Source organism: Pelophylax lessonae (assembly GCF_965119305.1).
Source record: "Pelophylax lessonae genome assembly, chromosome: 3".
NCBI classification, from domain to species: Eukaryota; Metazoa; Chordata; class Amphibia; order Anura; family Ranidae; genus Pelophylax; species Pelophylax lessonae.
Window position 1 is genome coordinate 527711528 of NC_138770.1, and position 20043 is coordinate 527731570.

At 36.8% G+C, this 20043-nt stretch overlaps 1 protein-coding gene across 5 annotated transcripts in view; it reads right to left on the bottom strand.

Moving 5' to 3' along the window:
* ADGRG6 (adhesion G protein-coupled receptor G6) overlaps positions 1 to 20043 on the bottom strand; it is a 284077-nt gene that overhangs the window by 78511 nt on the left and 185523 nt on the right. For 4 of the 5 annotated variants that reach the window (XM_082249117.1, XM_082249116.1, XM_082249114.1 and 1 more), the window contains 3 exons: positions 15313 to 15378; positions 3965 to 4050; positions 422 to 474 (listed from right to left, as the gene is read on the bottom strand). In XM_082249117.1, coding sequence (XP_082105243.1) covers positions 422 to 474; positions 3965 to 4050; positions 15313 to 15378 — 205 coding nt within the window. The remainder of the gene's footprint in view (positions 1 to 421; positions 475 to 3964; positions 4051 to 15312; positions 15379 to 20043) is intronic. The other variant, XM_082249118.1, reaches the window with a different exon arrangement.

Below are 20043 nucleotides of genomic sequence, written 5' to 3' on the forward strand. Positions count from 1 at the left end.
TGGCCAAGTAAAAACACTCACTCATAGTTTATCTACTGAAAATTAAATAGAGGTAAACAGTGTACAGGTCTATGTGACAGCGGGAGATGTCCCAGCACCCATCTGCCCATTATCTACCATAAAAGTTCCAGGGGGCTCTTGTGCAGCTTCACAGTCTGCACAAATGGTATGTCTACCCCTGCATTGGAACATGTTATTAACAGTATTCGGCATGATGTTTGGGTGGGCATATGTTGCCATCCTAATTCACAGCCAATGTCGGTCATGCAGAAATCCATCCCTGAGCTCAAATAGGCATGTTTTCATATTCTAATCTACATATTAACAGCCAGTTGCATATATAAAATTATTTGAAGGTATTTCTACAACAAATTTCTTTAATAATGACATCATTATGAACTGAGTTTTACAGTGCTCTTACCTCATATTTACAACATACACGGAATAATTCCAATGCTGAAATGTCGAGTTAAGCTGGAAAAAAAAACATATTTCACACATAGTAACTATAACAATTATAACACATTTTACACATAACAATTATAACACATAACATATTTAGAATAACATGTAAAACTGCTGAATGTCCACATATTGAAAATAATGACCAATTTCCTGTCAACAATAATTTAAAAGGAAAGTTAATATTTTGGAAAGTGTTTTAACTGATCTTTGTCTAGGTCAAGTATATTATTTTACAGCTGAACAAAATTTCCTGCCTTAAAATTCTATGACTATTTCCTACCTTCATTTGTTTCTCTTACAGCTAAAATCCCAGCCTTTTTTTTTCCAATGACGCCTCATCTTATCTTTTTCTCTGTTTAAGGGATGCAACCCTAGGAACTACAAAAATAATAACGAAGTAATCTACAAAGCGATTTTCAAAAGGTTTTTCTACAGTATTCTAAAAATTAGTGGGTGGAAAAAGACAGATTTTTATTTGAGCAAATGATTACTATTAAAGATGAGGATTTTCATGCAAAACTATGGATTTTGGCTGCATACAAATTTTTCCCTGAAACATAAATTCAGTTTCACTCAAAATTGCAGTTTGCGAAAAATATATTTTTTTAATTTATTTAAGGGTAGATACTTTTATAAATTTAGGGTAGTTTAGTGTATTTTTATAACTGTTATTTGATTTATTGTTTTGTTCTATTTTTGTGCATTTAATCAATATTTATTTTTTATTTCACTTTTTTTGAATAAAAAAAAAATTATACAATAATAAAAAGAGGCTATTGAGGGGCCATTTTGGTACAAGAGTTGAAAGGAGCTTCCATAACCTTCAAAAGCCATTTAAACCTAAATGAAAAAACAAAAATTAAAGGAACACTTTTACTGAGGACCCAACGTCCTTTAGTGGGCCCTGTGCTCACTACCCAGCACCATGGAGCTCGATTGGCATTTGCCATTAAAAACCAGAATTGGCAGGTCCGCCACTGGTGCCCTGTGCTTTTCACATATGAGAACAGTTTCACCCTGAGCACATGTGACAGACGTAGAAGGGTTTGGAGAGTTATGCTGCCTGTAGCATCGTTCAGCATGACCGGATTGGTGGTGGGACAGTAATAGTCTGGGGAGGCAAATTCAGCCAGCCAGTTCCTGGAGAATTAAGGAGGTAATACCACTGAATGGCTTCCACACTCGCCTAATCTAAATTCAACTGAAAATCTCTGGGACATTATGTTTCGGTCCATCCGATGCCACCAGGTTGTACCTCAGTCTGCTTAGGAGCTCAGTGATGCCCTGGTCCAGATCTGGCAGGAAATATCCCAGGACACCATCTGTTGTCTCATTAGGAGCATGCCCTGACGTTGTCAGGCATGCATACAAGCACGTGGGGGCCATACAAACTACTGACTACCATTTTGAGTTGCTGCAATGAAATTTCAGCAAAATGGACTAGCCTGCTGCATCATTTTTTCACTTTGATTTTCGGGGTGTCTTTGAATTTAAACCTCCATTTATTCGTGCCTATAAAGTCCCACCCTAAGGGGAATTTCCATTGTAGTCTTCATTTTTGGGATGTGGCACATTTTGGAGTGACTATACATGAGCACACTATATGTATTGAATTCAAACCTCTGTAGGTTGATTGTTTTTATTTCCATCAAACGATGTGGCATCCTTTTGCTCTAACACATTACCCAGTCCATATCAGTATAGATATCCAGCATTTTTTTCCCCATTGAGATCTGATGTGTTTTCAAAGTGTTCCTTTAATTTTTTTGAGCAGTGTATTTATCAAGTGAAGAGCAGGCCATACAAGTATAGATTTCTTTCATTCAGCCTGTGGGCTAAACAAATTTAATCTAACAGTTTCCCTTATTCAACAGGCCAGATAAATTAATCTCCTATTGTGGTTTATTGTATTCTCATCCCTGAACAATCCCTGCAGCTGATTGGATGCAGATGCTGTACAACCAAGTGTTTTGCACCCAGCATGTTTGACATAAGTCAAATGAAAAATAAAACTGTTGATTCAGGCAGTGCCCACAGGGCCACAAATATACATTTGGTAGATTATGATTAGGTCAGGCACTGGAACTTCATGGCAGGATTGTGGCAAATAAATGTGCTTAATAGCCACACTACTACCATTTAGGACTTAATTAGACTGGTGAATGTTTTTACAGTACATATTATATTTTCTTTTTAAACCAGCAAGTGAAGCTCTAATAGGATTTCACATGATTTTCTCTATATCCTTAGCTCTCTTGTTTAAGAAAACATTTTGTTTACAAGAATCAATGGCTCAAGCTGGAATTTACACACATGAATGAGTCAGAGCAGTGACTCATCTCTTACTGGACAACTCTGTTCCAATAAACCTGAACGATGGCTTCTTCTTCTTCTGTGTTTTCTAGATAAACCACAGTGCTGTACTGTGTTATATATAGCTTTAAACATTGCACATATATAGTAAAAAAAATACACACAACAAAAGTGTAAAAACATATGTTTGTTTTAAAAATTAAAAGAAAATCATCCCAAAGCCATTCAAGTTTTCCCTAAGTCATCTGATCTAAAATTGGTCTCATGTCATTTTGTTATTTAGCCCCAGAGCATGCTGATCTAACATTTAGGGGTCTATTTATGAAAAAACATTTTTGAACATGTCACAAGCATTCGCCCAGATATCACATATTCTGACTGTATGCTTAAAGTGGTAGTAAAATCTGAATGTTTATTTTAACCTACAGGTAAGCTTATAATAACGCTTACCTGTAGATTAAATGGATATCTCCTAAACCTGCGCCGTTTAGGAGATATTCTAGGGAACAGAAGCCGGTGACCGCATCGGTGCATGCGCTCTAAAGGAACGGCATACCTGTACCATTCCTTTAGAGCCCTGTGTCGTAAGCAGCATGCGTGGAAGTGATGTCATTGCGGCTCGGCCATTCAAGAAACCAACCCAGAAAGAAAGACGAAGTAAAGATGGAAGCACCTGCAGGGTTTAATTTCAAGATAAGTCTTTCATAATCTAGCACATTATGATTTACCTTGTAGTGTTTTTTTTTTGGTGGGGATGGGGGGGGGGGGGGCTTTACTATCTCTTTATTATGTTGATTTCCCATGATTGTCAGCTCCATCTAGTGGCCACAATGCAGTATTTTCCTGATTGAAAATCCTGGTATTTCGGGGGGAAAAACATTATGGACAATAGATAAAGCTAACAATCATAGGAAATCAGCACAATATGTTCAGAATTTCTGATGGTTGGCTGAATGCTTGTAACAACAGTCCTAAATTACACAGTATAAAACAACAAAACAATCCAGAACTGATTACGGGATTATTGAATTATCATAAACACAGGCATAGAGCAAATACAATCACACTGCTGCTCAATAAATGTTCCAAAAATGGAAGAAAACTGTAGAAACCAATATTCACAGAATAAAAAAAAAAACAAGGTATAATTTTTCAAAATTAAACTATATTTTTGTATTATACTTACCCAGGTGAACACTGTATTTTGGACAGCAGTTAGATCACTTATGTTTTGTGATATGACAGTAATTCCAATTCTGTAAAATGTGCCACCTGCACAAATGACAATGATAGTATCACTGCTAAAGCACACTAAAACTGATTTTAAATATTAATAACCACCATGGATACATATTTAATACAACAAATTGTTACTCTAATAGTATTCTATATTCTAGGTATAATCAATCTATGTTAAAGAAAGCACACTTAACTAAATGAAAAAAGTGAATTTTGGTAGACAGAAAAAAAAAATCGATTTACTGCCCACCTCCTTTGCCGTTAAAGCAAAAATTATTTTTTTACTTTCTTACTACATGTAAATTGCCATTTTTATAGAATAAAATGAATGTATTTAGACCTTTGCAGCCAAATTTGAGAAACCCCTCAATATGTTCGCTATGTGGTCCCATTCACACAGCATACCTATGTAGCGCAGACCCAGGACTGGCCTGGCTGTTTAGTCCCAGGTTCAATTCCCCAATAGGTACATAGCAGCCAGGAACACAGTAGTTCTCAGTCACTCAAGTCATAAAACAGGCTGTACTTTTCTTATCACAGTTTATTTTTTGAAAGAACTTGGATATGGTGAGGGTGAGTTAGGGATACTCCAAAAAAACTTCTAAAAAATTGTAATGAAGGACTCTAAATTTGATATGCTCCTTCAGGGTGAGAACAACCTTTTTGAATATGAAGGGAAACTAGATTCTAAACAGGAACTCCTCAGATAAACTTTCTTCATGCTTTCAGGAGGCTAGGCTAGAGGTCCTCCAGCCCAAGCAGGAGTTGGGTCCCCAAAAAATAATTATTTGAATCCGCAAGTAGTCTCCTGGGAATGCCGTAGCCCTCAGGCTAGGTCTTACTTTCCCAGGAATGAAAATAAAGCTGTTCAAGGGCCCAGCCTATTTATACTCCTTTCAGTCACTTTCTGGTCACTCACTCTCCCAACCAGGAGTAGGCTGAAAAGGCATGAATATGCAGGCCAGGGTCAAAGCTCTGGAGTTTTGAAAAGAGAAGAGCAAACTTTAATTTTGTTTAAAGTTAGAATATGTGAATGGGAATATGTAAAATATATAAAGAAGGTGTTACCCCAAATTGGCTGCAAAAGAAAGTAATGCACTTTATTTAGGGCTGCAATCAATAATAGTTGTTATTTTAATATAAAGGGAAATGTTTATAGGGGCCACAAATTAGTGAATTTTAAGATTTTTTACAAAATAAGATAAAAGGAAACTTTTAGCCTGAGCACGTGGTGCCTGGAAGGAATAAACACATGAGAACTGATATGAAGATTACTCGGGGCTGGCTCTCCTTTCTCTTAGCAGCTAAATGGAGCAGCAGGGGAGTGGTGAGAAGATAAGTAAATAGAGGAGATAAGGCTGCCATTAAAGTAAATCTCCTGCTTTGTCTTGTATGGGCAAAGCATTTTGGGTTTACTTTAACCAACTATCATCTGTGAGTGTTTTCAAATTTTGCCTTTCACAGCTCCATTACCAAGCATAGGGAAGTTTTTGCTTGACAGGTGTGAAAAATCCTTAAAAGACCCATTGTCTCTTTAATCTCTGACTCAAAGATGATGCAGAATACTAGTTGCTTTCATCCAAATGTATTTGTCAACTGTTACTTCTATCTGCATAAATCACTGTGTAGCCAGGGAGTTCTGGACACCCTGAGCTTTTGGGCCCAAAAGCATTTGCATTGTCTGCTCGTCTATAATTATGCACTTCTTGGATCTTTACATCTCTTACAAAAAAACATCCATGGACAGACTGTACGTTTTTTCAATGCAAGAATTTTATTTGAAGAACGGGCCAAATAAATAAATGTTGTGGGTCCTAGCCCTAATGCTGTACATATGCATACTATTATTACTACAGAATCATCAAGGAAAGACCTTTTTGTGGAACGTATGCAAGTAGTACATTTTAAAATGTTTTTATGTTTTATTAAAAGTTTACCCTAAAACAAAAAGATTTTTTTCATTGAAAATCAATGTGTTAGTTGGCTACTTACCAATAGATGCCAGGAGATTACAATTAATGAAATCATGTAATAATGAGTATTAGTACACCAGTATATACATTCATATTGATGTAGTGCTCTGAGGAGACTGCAAAGAACGTATGAGCTTGGTTACAAGTATATTGCTAATATCAGTTCCCATTCAAACTTCCATTTTATTTCTGGCATTAGGTGCAATTTTAGCATGTTTTTTACCCCAATGCTCCTTTTGGGGAACAATACTTCCTGCATAATTAAATTGTCGGTAAAATGCATGCATAGCTGTTTTTTTTTTACATCTATTGGAAGATGCTCCTGCTTTAAAACACACTACACAAAAACAGAAATGTACCTTTGAAAATGATTGTACTTAATATATAATAGGAAACCAAGAATCTCTTCTGCACTCAGATGTGGTGGATGTGGTCGGTATAAGTGATAATACATATTTCCCACAAATGGTTTTCCTACTGGCTTGGGTTTTCCACAGGTCAACAGGTGCTCCCTAGGCCTTGCAGCCCTCTTCAGACAGGCAAATACAAAACACTAAATAACAGAAAACTATGAGAATGCACCAGCCTAGAGATGAGGAAGAGGGTATAACCTTGAAACATGTTTCCATCTGCTACATATTAATGGGTGCCATCTGTGCATATCCAGGGCCACAGGCTGAGACGATGGTTGACGTTTCCTTAAGTTTTATGAGCCTAACACTGATCTATGATTGTGAATATAATTTTTACCACTTTTATTATAATAAATGGTGCCATTGATAATGCACCAGGCTGGAACGCCCTTCATGCTTTCTGTTATATAGTACTAACTCTATGTATGCTTTAAAGAGATTGAGTCACTGAGTGGAGGAGAGGCAAATTACTGCAGGCATGAGATACAGGTAACCAGGGGGATTGGTTACACTTACCTCTAGTAGGCTTCTAAACATTCCTTGTATGTCCGATTCACAGGCCACTGTGGCTACCAATGCTTTGGCACTTCCTGATTTGACCTTATCAAATCCCTTCCTGCCTCTTGGACATTCCTATTATAACTATTCCTTTCAGACAGTAAGTCTACCTTCCATAGTGGCAATTTGTGGGGGTGACGACTGGCAGTAACCCCCAGACACTACACAGAAGCGTAGCTTTGAGCACTTTATCAGCTATCTGGTTGTGATAGGACAGTTTAGGGGACTGCATCAGGTATGTGCAGAGATCTTTAGATTGTGCCTTACATGACAGCTTCAAAATGCAAAACCAAATATATGCTTTTGCCTTAAAGATAAATTGTATTAAAGTATCTTTAAAAAAATATCCCTTTTTTAAATTTACTAGACGTCAAGCATTATACTCTGGAAAAAAAAATAATTTCATTTTGTGCTTTGTTTTTGACTTTCATTTTAAAGCCTTCCCTACTATATACACAGAGTCGAGCATAATATCTTCCCAGATTAAGGATTTTTTTTTTTTTTTTTACAGTAAAGTTCTTACTTTACCTATAATTAAGATGAATTAAGTTCTTAACTCAGTATATTACCTCAAAGACACAAATGGCATTTAGTCACGCACATTTACATGTAATGTGGAGACATGTACAACCTCAAGGGTACCTCTGAATGCATCAATCCTTTCTTTCACTATGGTCACAGCTTTCAGCTATGTATACACATCCCTACTGTTCTTACAGAATAAATACATCTAAGGTATTTATATACACAAGTCTAAAATCATTCTTTAAAGTATGCTGCTATAATTTTGTTTAAATTTATCATTTTCAAATATGTATACTAAAAAGCTTTACATCAAGTTATGATTCGAGCTATATTTATTTGTCTTTATTAATTTCAGTTTGTATCCAAAATGTCTCCAGGAAATAGATAATATAAAGAAATGGTCAGGTTCGAAAACAATATTCTTGTGTATTTACAGTGGAAAGTACAGATCACTTATACAATAAATCATCATTGCTTTTTCCAAAGTATCATTGGGGCATCTATTTTAGAGTAGCTAGCTAACCAGTCTCAGCTGCCTATTCCTTGTTTAATGTATATAACTGGAGTTTCTGCCTAACAAAATTCGTAAAGATATTTTTAGGAGTACATGTTAGCAGATGGTGCATGTGTTATCCAGTCCTTTGTCCTCTGCTTCTCTTTTTTGGGTAGAGTTTCCATAGTACAGGTAATACTTAACTAGGGGAGCAGATGGATCATTTGGAATGGATCACTTTTGTATCTACACCATACTGAAAGTATCATGGTGCCTGCTTAGTACATAAATGTGAACATAAGATCTTTAGGCTGTAGCCTCTTTTGACTGTAACTTCATGTCTATTGCTAGATCAAACATAGACAAGGAATTTACAATCTCTATAAACTGCTAATTTTGGATAGAAATCTTAATATAGGAGCGTTCAAATAGGATCCCAATCAGTCACAAAATTTGGAAAAGTTTGTACAAAGTTTTGATCGGAAAAGTTTGTAAAGTGTTCATTTTCCCTAAAGTGACTGTAAATACGTCCTTAAATGTTTCTTTTATTCATATTTACCTAAATGTTAATGCTAAGATATTAAAAAACAGTGTATCACTCATACTTACATACGTAAGGTAGGATTAGCAGAATATATAAACTACAGTGTATTGTAAGGACCTACCCAAACCATTCAAAGTGTATTCACAGAAATACTCTAACACTACAAAGTTAACGTAAATTGGTAAATTTAACAAATCAAAACTAAACAAAACCTGTCTATCTGTGGCTGGTATTAGTGTATGGTCCAATCAGAATGAATGTGAAGGGCCAGTTTTTCTTTTCAGGTAAAATATCAAAGATGACATATTTATTCAACATGTCTAATCCTCAAGTTGGATCCTGGACATCCTTGTCACTTTAGTGCCTTTGATATGATTGTTTTAGAAAAAATACTCCGGGTTATATGTAAAAAAACAGAATAGCAGCATAGAACTGATGAAACGGTAAAAAAATGAAACAGTGGATGAAACATGGTCGGTTGCTAGAAGCTAAAACTGGTAAATGGTTTCTCCGTACGAAAAAACAGAACTATATTTCCCTGAATAGAAGATATTGGTTCAAGGACAATCACTCACAACCACATCCTTATGGGTAATTGCATCATAGGATATAAAAAGAAGAACCCAGAGAATCTTGAATATTGGGGAACTCAACCCCAGATAGGAGAGTTAGTCCACATTATTCTTCTCAGATTTAGAACTTTAAAGGCTGTATGGTTGTCATAGACTGGGAGAACACACAATGTTTAAAATAATATCTTTATTCAAAATATCAGAAAGGATTAAAACATTATATATAAAAAAGTTGTACAACCATAATTCAGGCTCATATTCCTAGATACATTCAATGTAGATATAGTACTGATAGGTCCAAATTATATATAATGTTTTTATCCTTTCTGATATTTTGAAAAAAAAGCTGTTATTTTAAAGATTGTGCGTTCTCCCAGTCTATGACAACCTCACAGCCTTTAAAGTCCTAAATTTGAGAAGAATAATGTGGGCTAACTCTCCTATCTGGGGTTCCAGATTCTCTGGGTTTTTCTTTTTATATCCTATGATGCAAGAACTATATTTCCCTGTTTATGAACATCTATTAGATTGCACCTTTTTCAAAATGGAAGTTACGGGCACAGTATGCATTATATAGGTAGATTGGTATATTAGTGCAAATTAAAAATATTTTCAGTCTTTGCAGTCCCCTAAGAGAAAATAAATCATTAAAGGGTTAGAAATATAGTAATTATGTGGGGGATTTATCAGAACCTGAAAACATATATAAAAAAATTACTGAGTTCTACTTAAAAAAACAATGTCATGGGCTGATTTCCCATTGAACTGGTCACTTTGATAAATACCCCTGTAGAAGCCTATACAAATGATTAGATTCACACATTAATATTTTTACAACTTAAAAGATAATTTAAAAAATTCTACTAGACTATGAGAAATTTCCATCTATAATATATTATGTTTGCATGATCAACTATTCCAAGCATGCCTACGGTTAATGCAGGTATCTAGTCTATGAGGACATGTGTACATACTGCTCTTCTCAATATCCTGTCCACACAAACAGGCCACATGAGTCATGGAAGTGCAATGCTGGGTTGTTGGTGAGAGTGTGGCGGTTTCAAACTCTCCATTGCTGATATACTTTTGAGCAGTATTGTAGAAAAAGCCTTGTCCTTCTTGCCCAAGAGAAGCATCCTGTGAGATTTGAGTGGTAATTGTTTCCAGTGTTCTGATAGAGACTCCAAAATCTGATGGCAAAGGCTCTACAGCTGTATTTCCTGAAGGCATTTCAACAATGTTTGGCTCGGTGCTTCTAGACCCTATCTGTGTATCAACAAAGGTTGTTTGTATCCAATAATGCCACATGTTGGCACTTGTGGTCTCCCTTTGTGTGTTAAAATCTGCAGATAATAAAGTATTTTTTATAGATGGATCATGATGACCTGCATATGCAGAATCAGTGTGCAATGTGAGTAATGAGTGATCATCCATCAAGGGAGGTGTTGCATCATATATGCTGTGTCCTGTTTCTAATAATTTAGTTTTCTTGAGGTCACGAGTTTGCTTCACTGTTCCATCAATGATTGTACCACTGACTGTGACAATATTAAACTCTTTTTCTAGGAATGACGCTTCTGTATTAGCTAAATTGCTTTCATTTTCTGTAAATCCTGGGTTTGCATCAGTTTGCTGAATTTGTTGTTCAGGATCAACTATGGCCTGTACTGTACATGGTAAGAGTTTATATTTAACAGAAGAGGTGTGACTAGCAATTATAGGCCGAGATGAAGCTATTTGTTTAGAATCCTCTAATGCATTTGATGTTTCCATAAGATTTACTTTACTTACGATCCACAACATAGACACTTCTGACCCTGTAGTGTTTTGAAAACTTCCTGTGTTCGAGGAAACACTTGTGTTTATGATTGTATTTACAGAGTGACTACCCATTAGCTGAAGAGAAGAATTAAAGGTAATATTTAAAGAAAATGTCTTTGTTGGGGTAATACCTAAATCCAGGTTTAAATATGAATGTCCCTCATTCTTATCTGTAGTTTCAACCAGCGACATTCCAGATACAAGATAAAGTTTGTCTACTTCCAAAAAGTTATCATCCCCTGAAGCTTCATCTTGTTCTTCTTCATTGATTTTGGAGATTGGCAGTGGACTGACAACTACTTCAACCGATGAGCTATCAAATGGAAGCTCTACAGTTGGTCTAGAATCAGGACCTTTCATGAGAAACTTTAAGGTTTCACTAGGTGTAATATACTTTAAAGTGATTCCCTTCCATTGGTCATCTTGTACATCATAACTTGAGGGCAATAAATCATAATGACCTTTCGATTGTGAATACAGCTTATCATAGCTTGCTGTAAATAGACCAGACATTGTTACACTTTGTTGTTGAAGTGGCATTAACACTTCATTGTAAAACTCTTCTTGATCCATGTCTCCTAAATTTTTTGTAGGTAAGATCTCTTGAGTCATACTCGGCTGAAGATATAAAAGAGTCTGCATATTGTTGCCACTTATGTGTTGAATATTTGCTCTATGAACCAGTAAACTCCCAAGTAAATGTTTTGAATGTGTGGGTGATAGTCTAGTTATTCCATCAAGCTCTGTATAAACAGTGGTGCAACTTGAAAAAACATTACAGGAGACAATGTCTGTTGAGAATTTGCTTTGTGCATATTGTGCATATTTATTTCTGGGCAAAACAGAACCAGGTTGAGCAATCCAAGTGTTGTGCTCTTTACTTTCAAAATCTGGTGAGGGTTTAATAACGTCTAAAACATATTTTGCCTTCACAGATGTTTCATAACTATGCATTCCATTCATAGAAGGGCTTAGTACGGCAGTAACCTCTCCATCTTGTTTGTCTGTGCTTTCCATTGTTGAATTTAAAACGTCCTGGGTATTTGCAGAATTTTCATGTAATAAAAAGGATACATTTTCTGTTTTTTTATCAGAGTGTATATGCACACTGCTAGATAGATTTCTGTTTTTGGAATCAGAAAGTAAATATGTTGATATTTTACTGTGCTCACTGCCAGACTTTACAATCTTTTTTTCATTTGAAGTTGGTGTATTCCTGTCATTAAGGTGAGATAGCCATTTTAACCACCATGTCTGATTAATATAACTATAGCTATGCTGTGTACTATTGAATGATGTGCGATTGAATTTCATAAATGGAGCCAAATACCACTCATCTTGGCTCCCAGAACCGTTTGCTTCTACAGCAGAAAAATCATCTTCTCTAGCTGAGTTTGAAGACTCGTTGCTAGAGGCATTAATAAAAATTGCAGATATACTGTTAGACAATGCTTCATGGGTTGAAATTTCTTCTCTAAAGGCTTCCAAGAGCCTGTTTTCTGTGGTTACTCTTTGATTTGTAGGAGCAGACCAAGAAGACAGTGTTGTCATGGTCAAGAACCAAAAGTTGGCCGCCGTTTTAGATGTGCTACTTTTCTCATTTGATGTAGGTCTTTGTTTTATTGGCCACACAATTGGAGTAGAGATTATTCCTATGTTTCGTACACCTTTTATTCTGGAGTCTTGCATCTGCAGCTGCCAGCTTGCAAAGGAACGAGTGACAGGGTTTCTCTTCATTCTGATGGGAAATGTAGCAGGAACGTTGAGTTCCTGCGGATCTGCATGTGTTATGCCATACAGTAAATGGATTGGAAAAAAAAACTGTTACTTGTACATAATATACACATTACCAATGATGTTAGGCCTGATTTCTCTTTTTCTCTCTCTCTCCCTCTATATATATATATATATATATATATATATATATATATATATATATACAGTGTGTGTGTGTATATATATATATATATATATATATATATATATATATATAATTATTTACACACTATATTACCAAAGTATTAGACGCCTGCCTTTACATGCATATGAACTATGATGGCATCCCAGTCTATGTCGGTAGGATTCAATATTGAGTTGGCCCACCCTTTGCAGCTATAACAGCTTCAACTCTTCTGGAAAAGCTGTCCACAATAGAAGTGTGTCTATGGAAATGTTTGGCCATTCTTCCAGAAGTGCATTTGTGAGGTCAGGCACTGATGTGGACTAGAAGGCCTGGCTCGCAGTCTGCGCTCTAATTCATCCCAAAGGAGTTCTCCTGCATTGAGGTCAAGACTCTGTGCAGGCCAGTCAAGTTCCTCCACCCTAAACTTGCTCACCCATGTCTTTATGGACCTTGCTTTGTGCACTGGTACACAGTCATGTTGGAACAGAAAGAGGCCATCCCAAAACTGTTTCCACAAAGTTCCCTTCACTGGAAGTAAGGGGCAAAGCCTAACCCCTAAAAAAAAAAAAAAAAAAAAACCCACACCATAATCCCCCTCCACCAAATGATTTGAACCAGTGAACAAAGCAAGGTCTATGAAGTCATTGATAAGCGATTTTGGGCTGGAGGAACTTGACTGGCCTGACCTTAACCTAATAGAACACCTTTGGGATGAATTAGAGCAGAGACTGCGAGACGGGCCTGCTCGTCCAACATCAGTGCGTGACCTCACGAATGCACTTCTTGAGGAATGGTCAAACATTCCCGTAGACACACTCCTAAACCTTGTGAACAGCCTTCCCAGAAGAGTTGAAGCTGTTATAGTTGCAAAGGGTGGGCCAACTCAATATTGAACCCTACCGACTAAGACTGGGATGCAATTAAAGTTCATGTGCGTGTAAAGGTAGACATCCCAATACTTTTGGTAATATAGTGTGTATATATATATATATATATATATATATATATATTTATACACACACACAATGATATTTAATGTACATTCTGCTGAAAAAACTAGAGGACACAATATTCCACTTCACTGCATGCTGAGATTACCAAAGTCAATGAATAGTAGAGTAAACATATTTTATTAAAGAACCACACAGAGGGAGAAGTATAATTTTCAAATACTTTGCATTGGAAAATAGAATGTTGAATGGCATGCTTCACTAAGATGCACATTATTTGTAACTTTACATATTTAATGGTCCCAATATATGAAGAAAACTAAAACATGCACATAGTAGTGATAAATGTACTGACATGAAATGTAGATGGCAACAACTGATTATGTTTGAAATAACCTTTGATGTAGCACAAGGCAAAGCAAACTCACAAACAGAAGCATACCTCAATAAATGACAAAAGTAAGAAACAATACAAAAACTCTGAAGAACTAGAAAAATGCTTTGTTGTTTGTGGAAAAGAAACCCCAGCAAGCACTGAAATTTCTGAACTGGTTAAAATTTGGTTAATAACAGCACATACAACACTTTTGCTTCCAATCACAAATTCTAAACTGTTAGAAACCATTTTTTTTCACTTTCTTCCCCATGTAAAATATAGGAGAAGCACCCAATCCTATTCTTTTTGTCTTTTAGAACCGAAGATGAAGCTGAGACCAGGGACCACCTGAGAACAGGTTTACATGAAACTGTTTGTTGGCAGAGTGGCAGCTTTGGGATATACAAGCATTGACCCTGCTTCAGCAACACCAAATTAATACAATTCTGTGTACTTTCATTCCATTTTTCAGCTCCAATCCTCAAAAAATGGTCATATTTTAGACTTTCCTTTAGCAAATAGGCAACACTGATTAAATCCTCGAAAACATGACCTAGTCAATGTACTCAAAGTGTATCTATGGCTATTTTTGGTTTTCACCTACCAGGTTTTTTTTTTTTGCCTTCTATGTACCATTTGGGACATTTCTCTTTACTTCTGGTCCCAGAGATGAAACAGAACATTAAAGGGAACCTCTTAAAGTGAGGGGAATGCCCCTCTTAGACAGCCATCCCTAGAACATGTGTCCCCCATTGAAAGGTTTCCTCTGACCTTTTGTTCTAGGGGCTACTCTAAAATGTTGGATTTGGGGGACTGTAATAAAAACTTGACAGAAGGTCTAAACCTTACCCACCCTATCCTGAAAACTGATATAAACAGCTTTGTCTACAGCTAAAGAAGAGAAACACTGCATGAAATCACCAAATCACAAAGTACACCATTTTAATTTCTTAATGGAACTACACTCTAAACTTGATTACATTATCTTAAAAATAGCTTACAAGTTTATTGCAAATCTAGAAATACAGTTAAGAGCAAGGACGTTTACACTTTTAAAATGTAAGTCTGTTGCAATAATCATCTGCGGGATGTATATGAACACATTTGCTAATGTTCACCGATACATGCAACAAAGTAATAATATATATTGTACTTTGGGTTTCTTACCAGTTTCTGGAATATCGGTGCTATTAGTAGTCATGTTAGTAGCTATCATAGTGGATGCTGATGTAGCTGGGAAAACACAATAACAGGTGAGCTTGAGTAGTTATTGGGGATCCACTCTATAGTTAAAGTTCTAGTTGTGATTAAATAATAATAGCAAATAAAGAAAACAAGGTTATTGGGTAATCAAGCACATCGTTAACTTTGAGATCAGTATACTACGCAGATTAAAAACTACTTTATTACAGAGGGAGCACTACTATTTTAGAATATCTCAAAACATGCCAGTCAAATTGTGCAGTACCCACTTTTTAACATGAAATACAATAGTAATAATAATAATAATAAAAATAATAATACTATACGATTCCACAAAAGTAAAATTATAAAGTAACGAGAAAAAAGGGGCTAAATCCAGTTCTCCCCTTTTAACGTTAGTGACTGTGCTATCCCATTTAGCTAAAATAATAGAGCTCCCACTGTAGAGATAGATGCCTGACTTTTAAAGCTGAAGATCAGTCAACTAAAAAAATACTAGTCGTATGTGTAGGGTTAAACTCTCATTTAGTCTAGGGGGGGTTAAATAAGAAGAATACTTCTAAAACCTTATCCCTAGCTCCCTGTCAGCTGGCATCTCCTCCACCCCTGCAATGTGTGCAGTCCCTTGAGTTCCTTGAGTATAGTATGCTGTGCTGAATTATACATAAAGATGTCAGGGAGGGGGCAGCCCTACAACTGGTCATACGGGGGACGGGGGGAGCCTATGGGAGCGAGGAATAAAGTAAGTATTTCTCTACTTAATCTTAGGTTCTGACCTGCACAGTTGCTACTGCACATTATATGTAGGGTAGCCTATTCATTTCAATGAGCAACAAGAAAACAGGAGCACAGGATCCTCATTAGCATAACATTAATTAAAAAAAAATATTAGCACACAGTTAAAATTTTGGATGCTGATGCTGATTTCCAGATTTTACTGTAAAGCCTAGTACACACCACTAGTTTTTCGCTGGGTTGAATGAAAAAAAAAACTGACAGCTCCGGTCGGAGCCGCTGTACTAACAATCCGATGTTAGTACAAAAATCTCCCCCACTGAGCTATTGTGTTCTGACAGGGGGACAGCCAGATCACCCTGGTTAGCGCTCTCAGCTACTGATCGGGAGCCAGTCAGCCGCTGGTTTTCCAGCATGCTCATCTGACAGAAGCCGACCAATGCCATACACATGGGCAGAATGTCGACATTCAGCCCCCATGTACTGGGCTTTAGTGTGTTTTTTAAAAATTAATTAATATTGTTACACTAATGAGAATCCAGTGATCCTGTTTTCTTGTTGTTTGAGCTGCTTTGGATCATCCTGGATGTCTTCTGGAAGCTGCAAGATCCTCCTGTCATATTTCCTGATCATCCTTCTGACAAATGGGATTCTGATTAGAGTGTATCCCATTAAAATGTCTGCCATTGGACATTGGAAGCTGGGACTTGTAGTGGGCTTTGCTAGTTTGTGGATTTACTTTTATTCATTTCAATGGGCTGCTCTACCCAGGGGAAAGGCAGCAAGAAGTTCCCGACCCTTTTATTAAAATTTCGCCATACCAAACTGAGCTGTTTGGCCAATTCATGGGGGTGCCATTATGAATTTTGAACCCACACATCTGCACAATTTTGTGTGTGTTCCTGATAGCATAGATCTTAATCAAGGGTTAAACCTCCCCTAGACTAAACAGACAATTCAACGTTACTATAAAAGATTGGAGGATGGGGGTGAAGGGGTGCATACTACTGATTTTTTTTGGTTGACTGTAGTGTAACTTTAAAAGTAATTTTTTTCAGTATTATTATTAGGGAATCCAATTGAAGCCAATAGTTGCAAACCACATTCCAACTTTAGGCAAAAAAAAATAAAAAATAAGAGTACAAAGATTTGTGTTTGGGTCTTTCTGAGAAAATGCTCATATAAAACCTTCTTTCATTAAACCGCTTGCTCAGCACATAGCTGAACCTGAACATTTGTGTAATAAATGTCTTTTAAAGCCTCTTTAAAGGTCTGTTAACGAAATACATTTGACAGTAAGCAAAGTAAAACACTAGGAGGAGACTGCAGTCAACACACTTCATGCAACAAAATAATCATGAAATTGTCAACGATCATAGATTATTTTGTATCGAAAAATGTATAATGTGTTAGGGAAGGAGCGCAAAAACTTTGAGATTCTCCTCTGCAAAGACAAATACGTAAAGAGCAAGCTATAACCTTAGCAAACATGACATATGATTGCTCACTCAATAACTCTCATGGGATTCTAGAAAAGCCAGTACATAAGAGGAACATGTGCTATTACATACGGTAATAAATTGCACTAGCATCATTTATGAGTAGTATTGCTAGAAGATGTACAAGACTACACACATTTCTGCATCTTGAGCTTTATACCCTGTGATTAAAGGTTCCTAAACACTTGCCGACCACCCGCCGCAGCTGGCTCGGCTGCGCTAACCAATAGGTATGTCGGTTCGCGGGAGCTCTCCTGGGGGCGCGTGCTCCCATTAGGTAGCGGGGCCATGGGGCCAGTGGCCGCGATTGTCACTGGGCACCCGTGATACCTCCCCATGGAGAGAGAACGACGATCTGCTGTCGTAAACACAGCAGACCACTGTTCTCTCTGGAGTGAACACAGAGCGCCTATTTAGGATCACAGGTCTCTGTGTTGATTCTACAAGTCCCTCCCCCATACAGTTAGAAAACACTCCCCTAGGCTCACTCTTAACCCTTTGATCACCCCTGGGTTAACCCCTTCCCTGTCAGTGTCATTATTACAGTAACAGTGCATACTTTTTAGCACTGATTACTGTAGTGATGTCATTGGTTCCCCCAAAAGTGTCAAAAATGTCAGTTAGGGGTCTGATCTGTCCGCTGCGATGTCGCAGTCCCGCTAAAAAATCGCAGATCGCCGCCATTACTAGTAAAAAAAAAAAATAAATTAAAATGACAAATCTTTCCCCTAGTTTGTAGACGTGATAACTTTTGCGCAAACCAATCAAAAAACGCTTATTGGGATTTTTTTTAACAAAAATATGTAGCAGAATACAAATTGGCCTAAAATTATGAAAAAATTATATTGTTAGTTTTTTTTTTTTTTTGGGAATGTTTATAGCAGAAAGTGAAAAATATAGTTTTTATTTTTTTTTTTAGAATTGCTGCTGTTTTTCTGTTTATAGAGCAAAAAATAAAAATCACACAGGTGATCAAATACCACCAAAAGAAATCTCTATTTTGGGAAAAAAAAGGACATCGATTTTATTTAGGTGTAGTGTCGCATGACCGCGCAATTGTCCGTTAAATTAATGCAGTGCCGAATCACAAAAAATGGCCTGGTCATTAGGGGGCAAAACCTTTCGGGGCTGAAGTGGTTAAAGCTAAAATGTGTCATATGATTTTAAATCCAATGCTTCTGTAAATTATATACCAGGTGGTCTTTCACAGGGACAGGTTAAAGCAAAAAAACATAGCAACTGCCCCCACCCACCCATTTGATTTACATTGATAAGGATTGCAATACTTACATACAATCCACCCTATATGCATGTCTGTAGCAATATGACTCCATCAGATACCAACTACTAAAAGTTCATCCTTTCCTTGAAAGTGACAGGCAGGTGTATACATACACCATTTTCTCGAATTGTCCGATTTACTGCAGAAGCATGGAGGTTGTAGCTGAATCTCCTGGACTTCCAGTTAGCATTAGGCTGATCGTTAGGTTGTCTTGTAAATGATCCGGATCTGATCATTCACCCATTACGGCCTCAAGACTGCTAAAGAGCAACTCCAGGGCATAAATGAAACCAATCAGGAATCCAATAATGCTATCTACAACACTGCAGCTGTACCTAAATCAGAAAATGCACTCAATTTACCTAATTCTATGTTCTCTGTAATCCACCGTGTATAGGCTAGCTCATAGGGCCCAATTTACTAAGTGTGCGCACAAATGCTGTTCCATTTGCAAATTTCACCAAATAGCCATACTGTACTCTCAAAGTATTTACTATGCACACATAATGCTCAAAGAGATGCATATAACTAGGCCAATGTACACTATATTCATTTATATAAAGTTTATTAACCACTTCAGCCCCGGAAGGTTTTACCCCCTTAACGGCCAGGCCATTTTTTTGCGATTCGGAACTGCGTTGATTTAACCGAAAATTGCACACCGTACCCAAATACAATTGATGTCCTTTTTTTCCCACAAATAGAGCTTTCTTTTGGTGGTATTTGATCGCCGCTGCGGTTTTTTGTTTTTGCGCTATAAACAAAAAAAAGCGTACATTTTGAAAAAAAACACCAATATTTTTTACTTCCTGCTATAAAACATTCCCAATAAATAAATTAAAACAATCAAGATTTTTTATCAGTTTAGGCCAATTTGTATCCTGCTACATATTTTTGGTAAAAAATAAATCCCAAAAAGCGTATAATAATCGGTTTGTGCAAAAGTTATAGCGTTTACAAACTACGGGATAAATTTATGGATTTTTTTATTTATTTTTTTATTAGTAATGGCGGTGATCAGCTATTTTTATCAGGACTGCGACATTGCAGCAGACAAATCTAATAGTATGCACTGTTACTGTATAAATGACACTGGCAGGGAAGGGGTTAACACTGGGGGTGATCAAGGGGTTAAATGTGTTCACTAGATGTGCTTACTAATCGTGGGGGGGGGGGGAT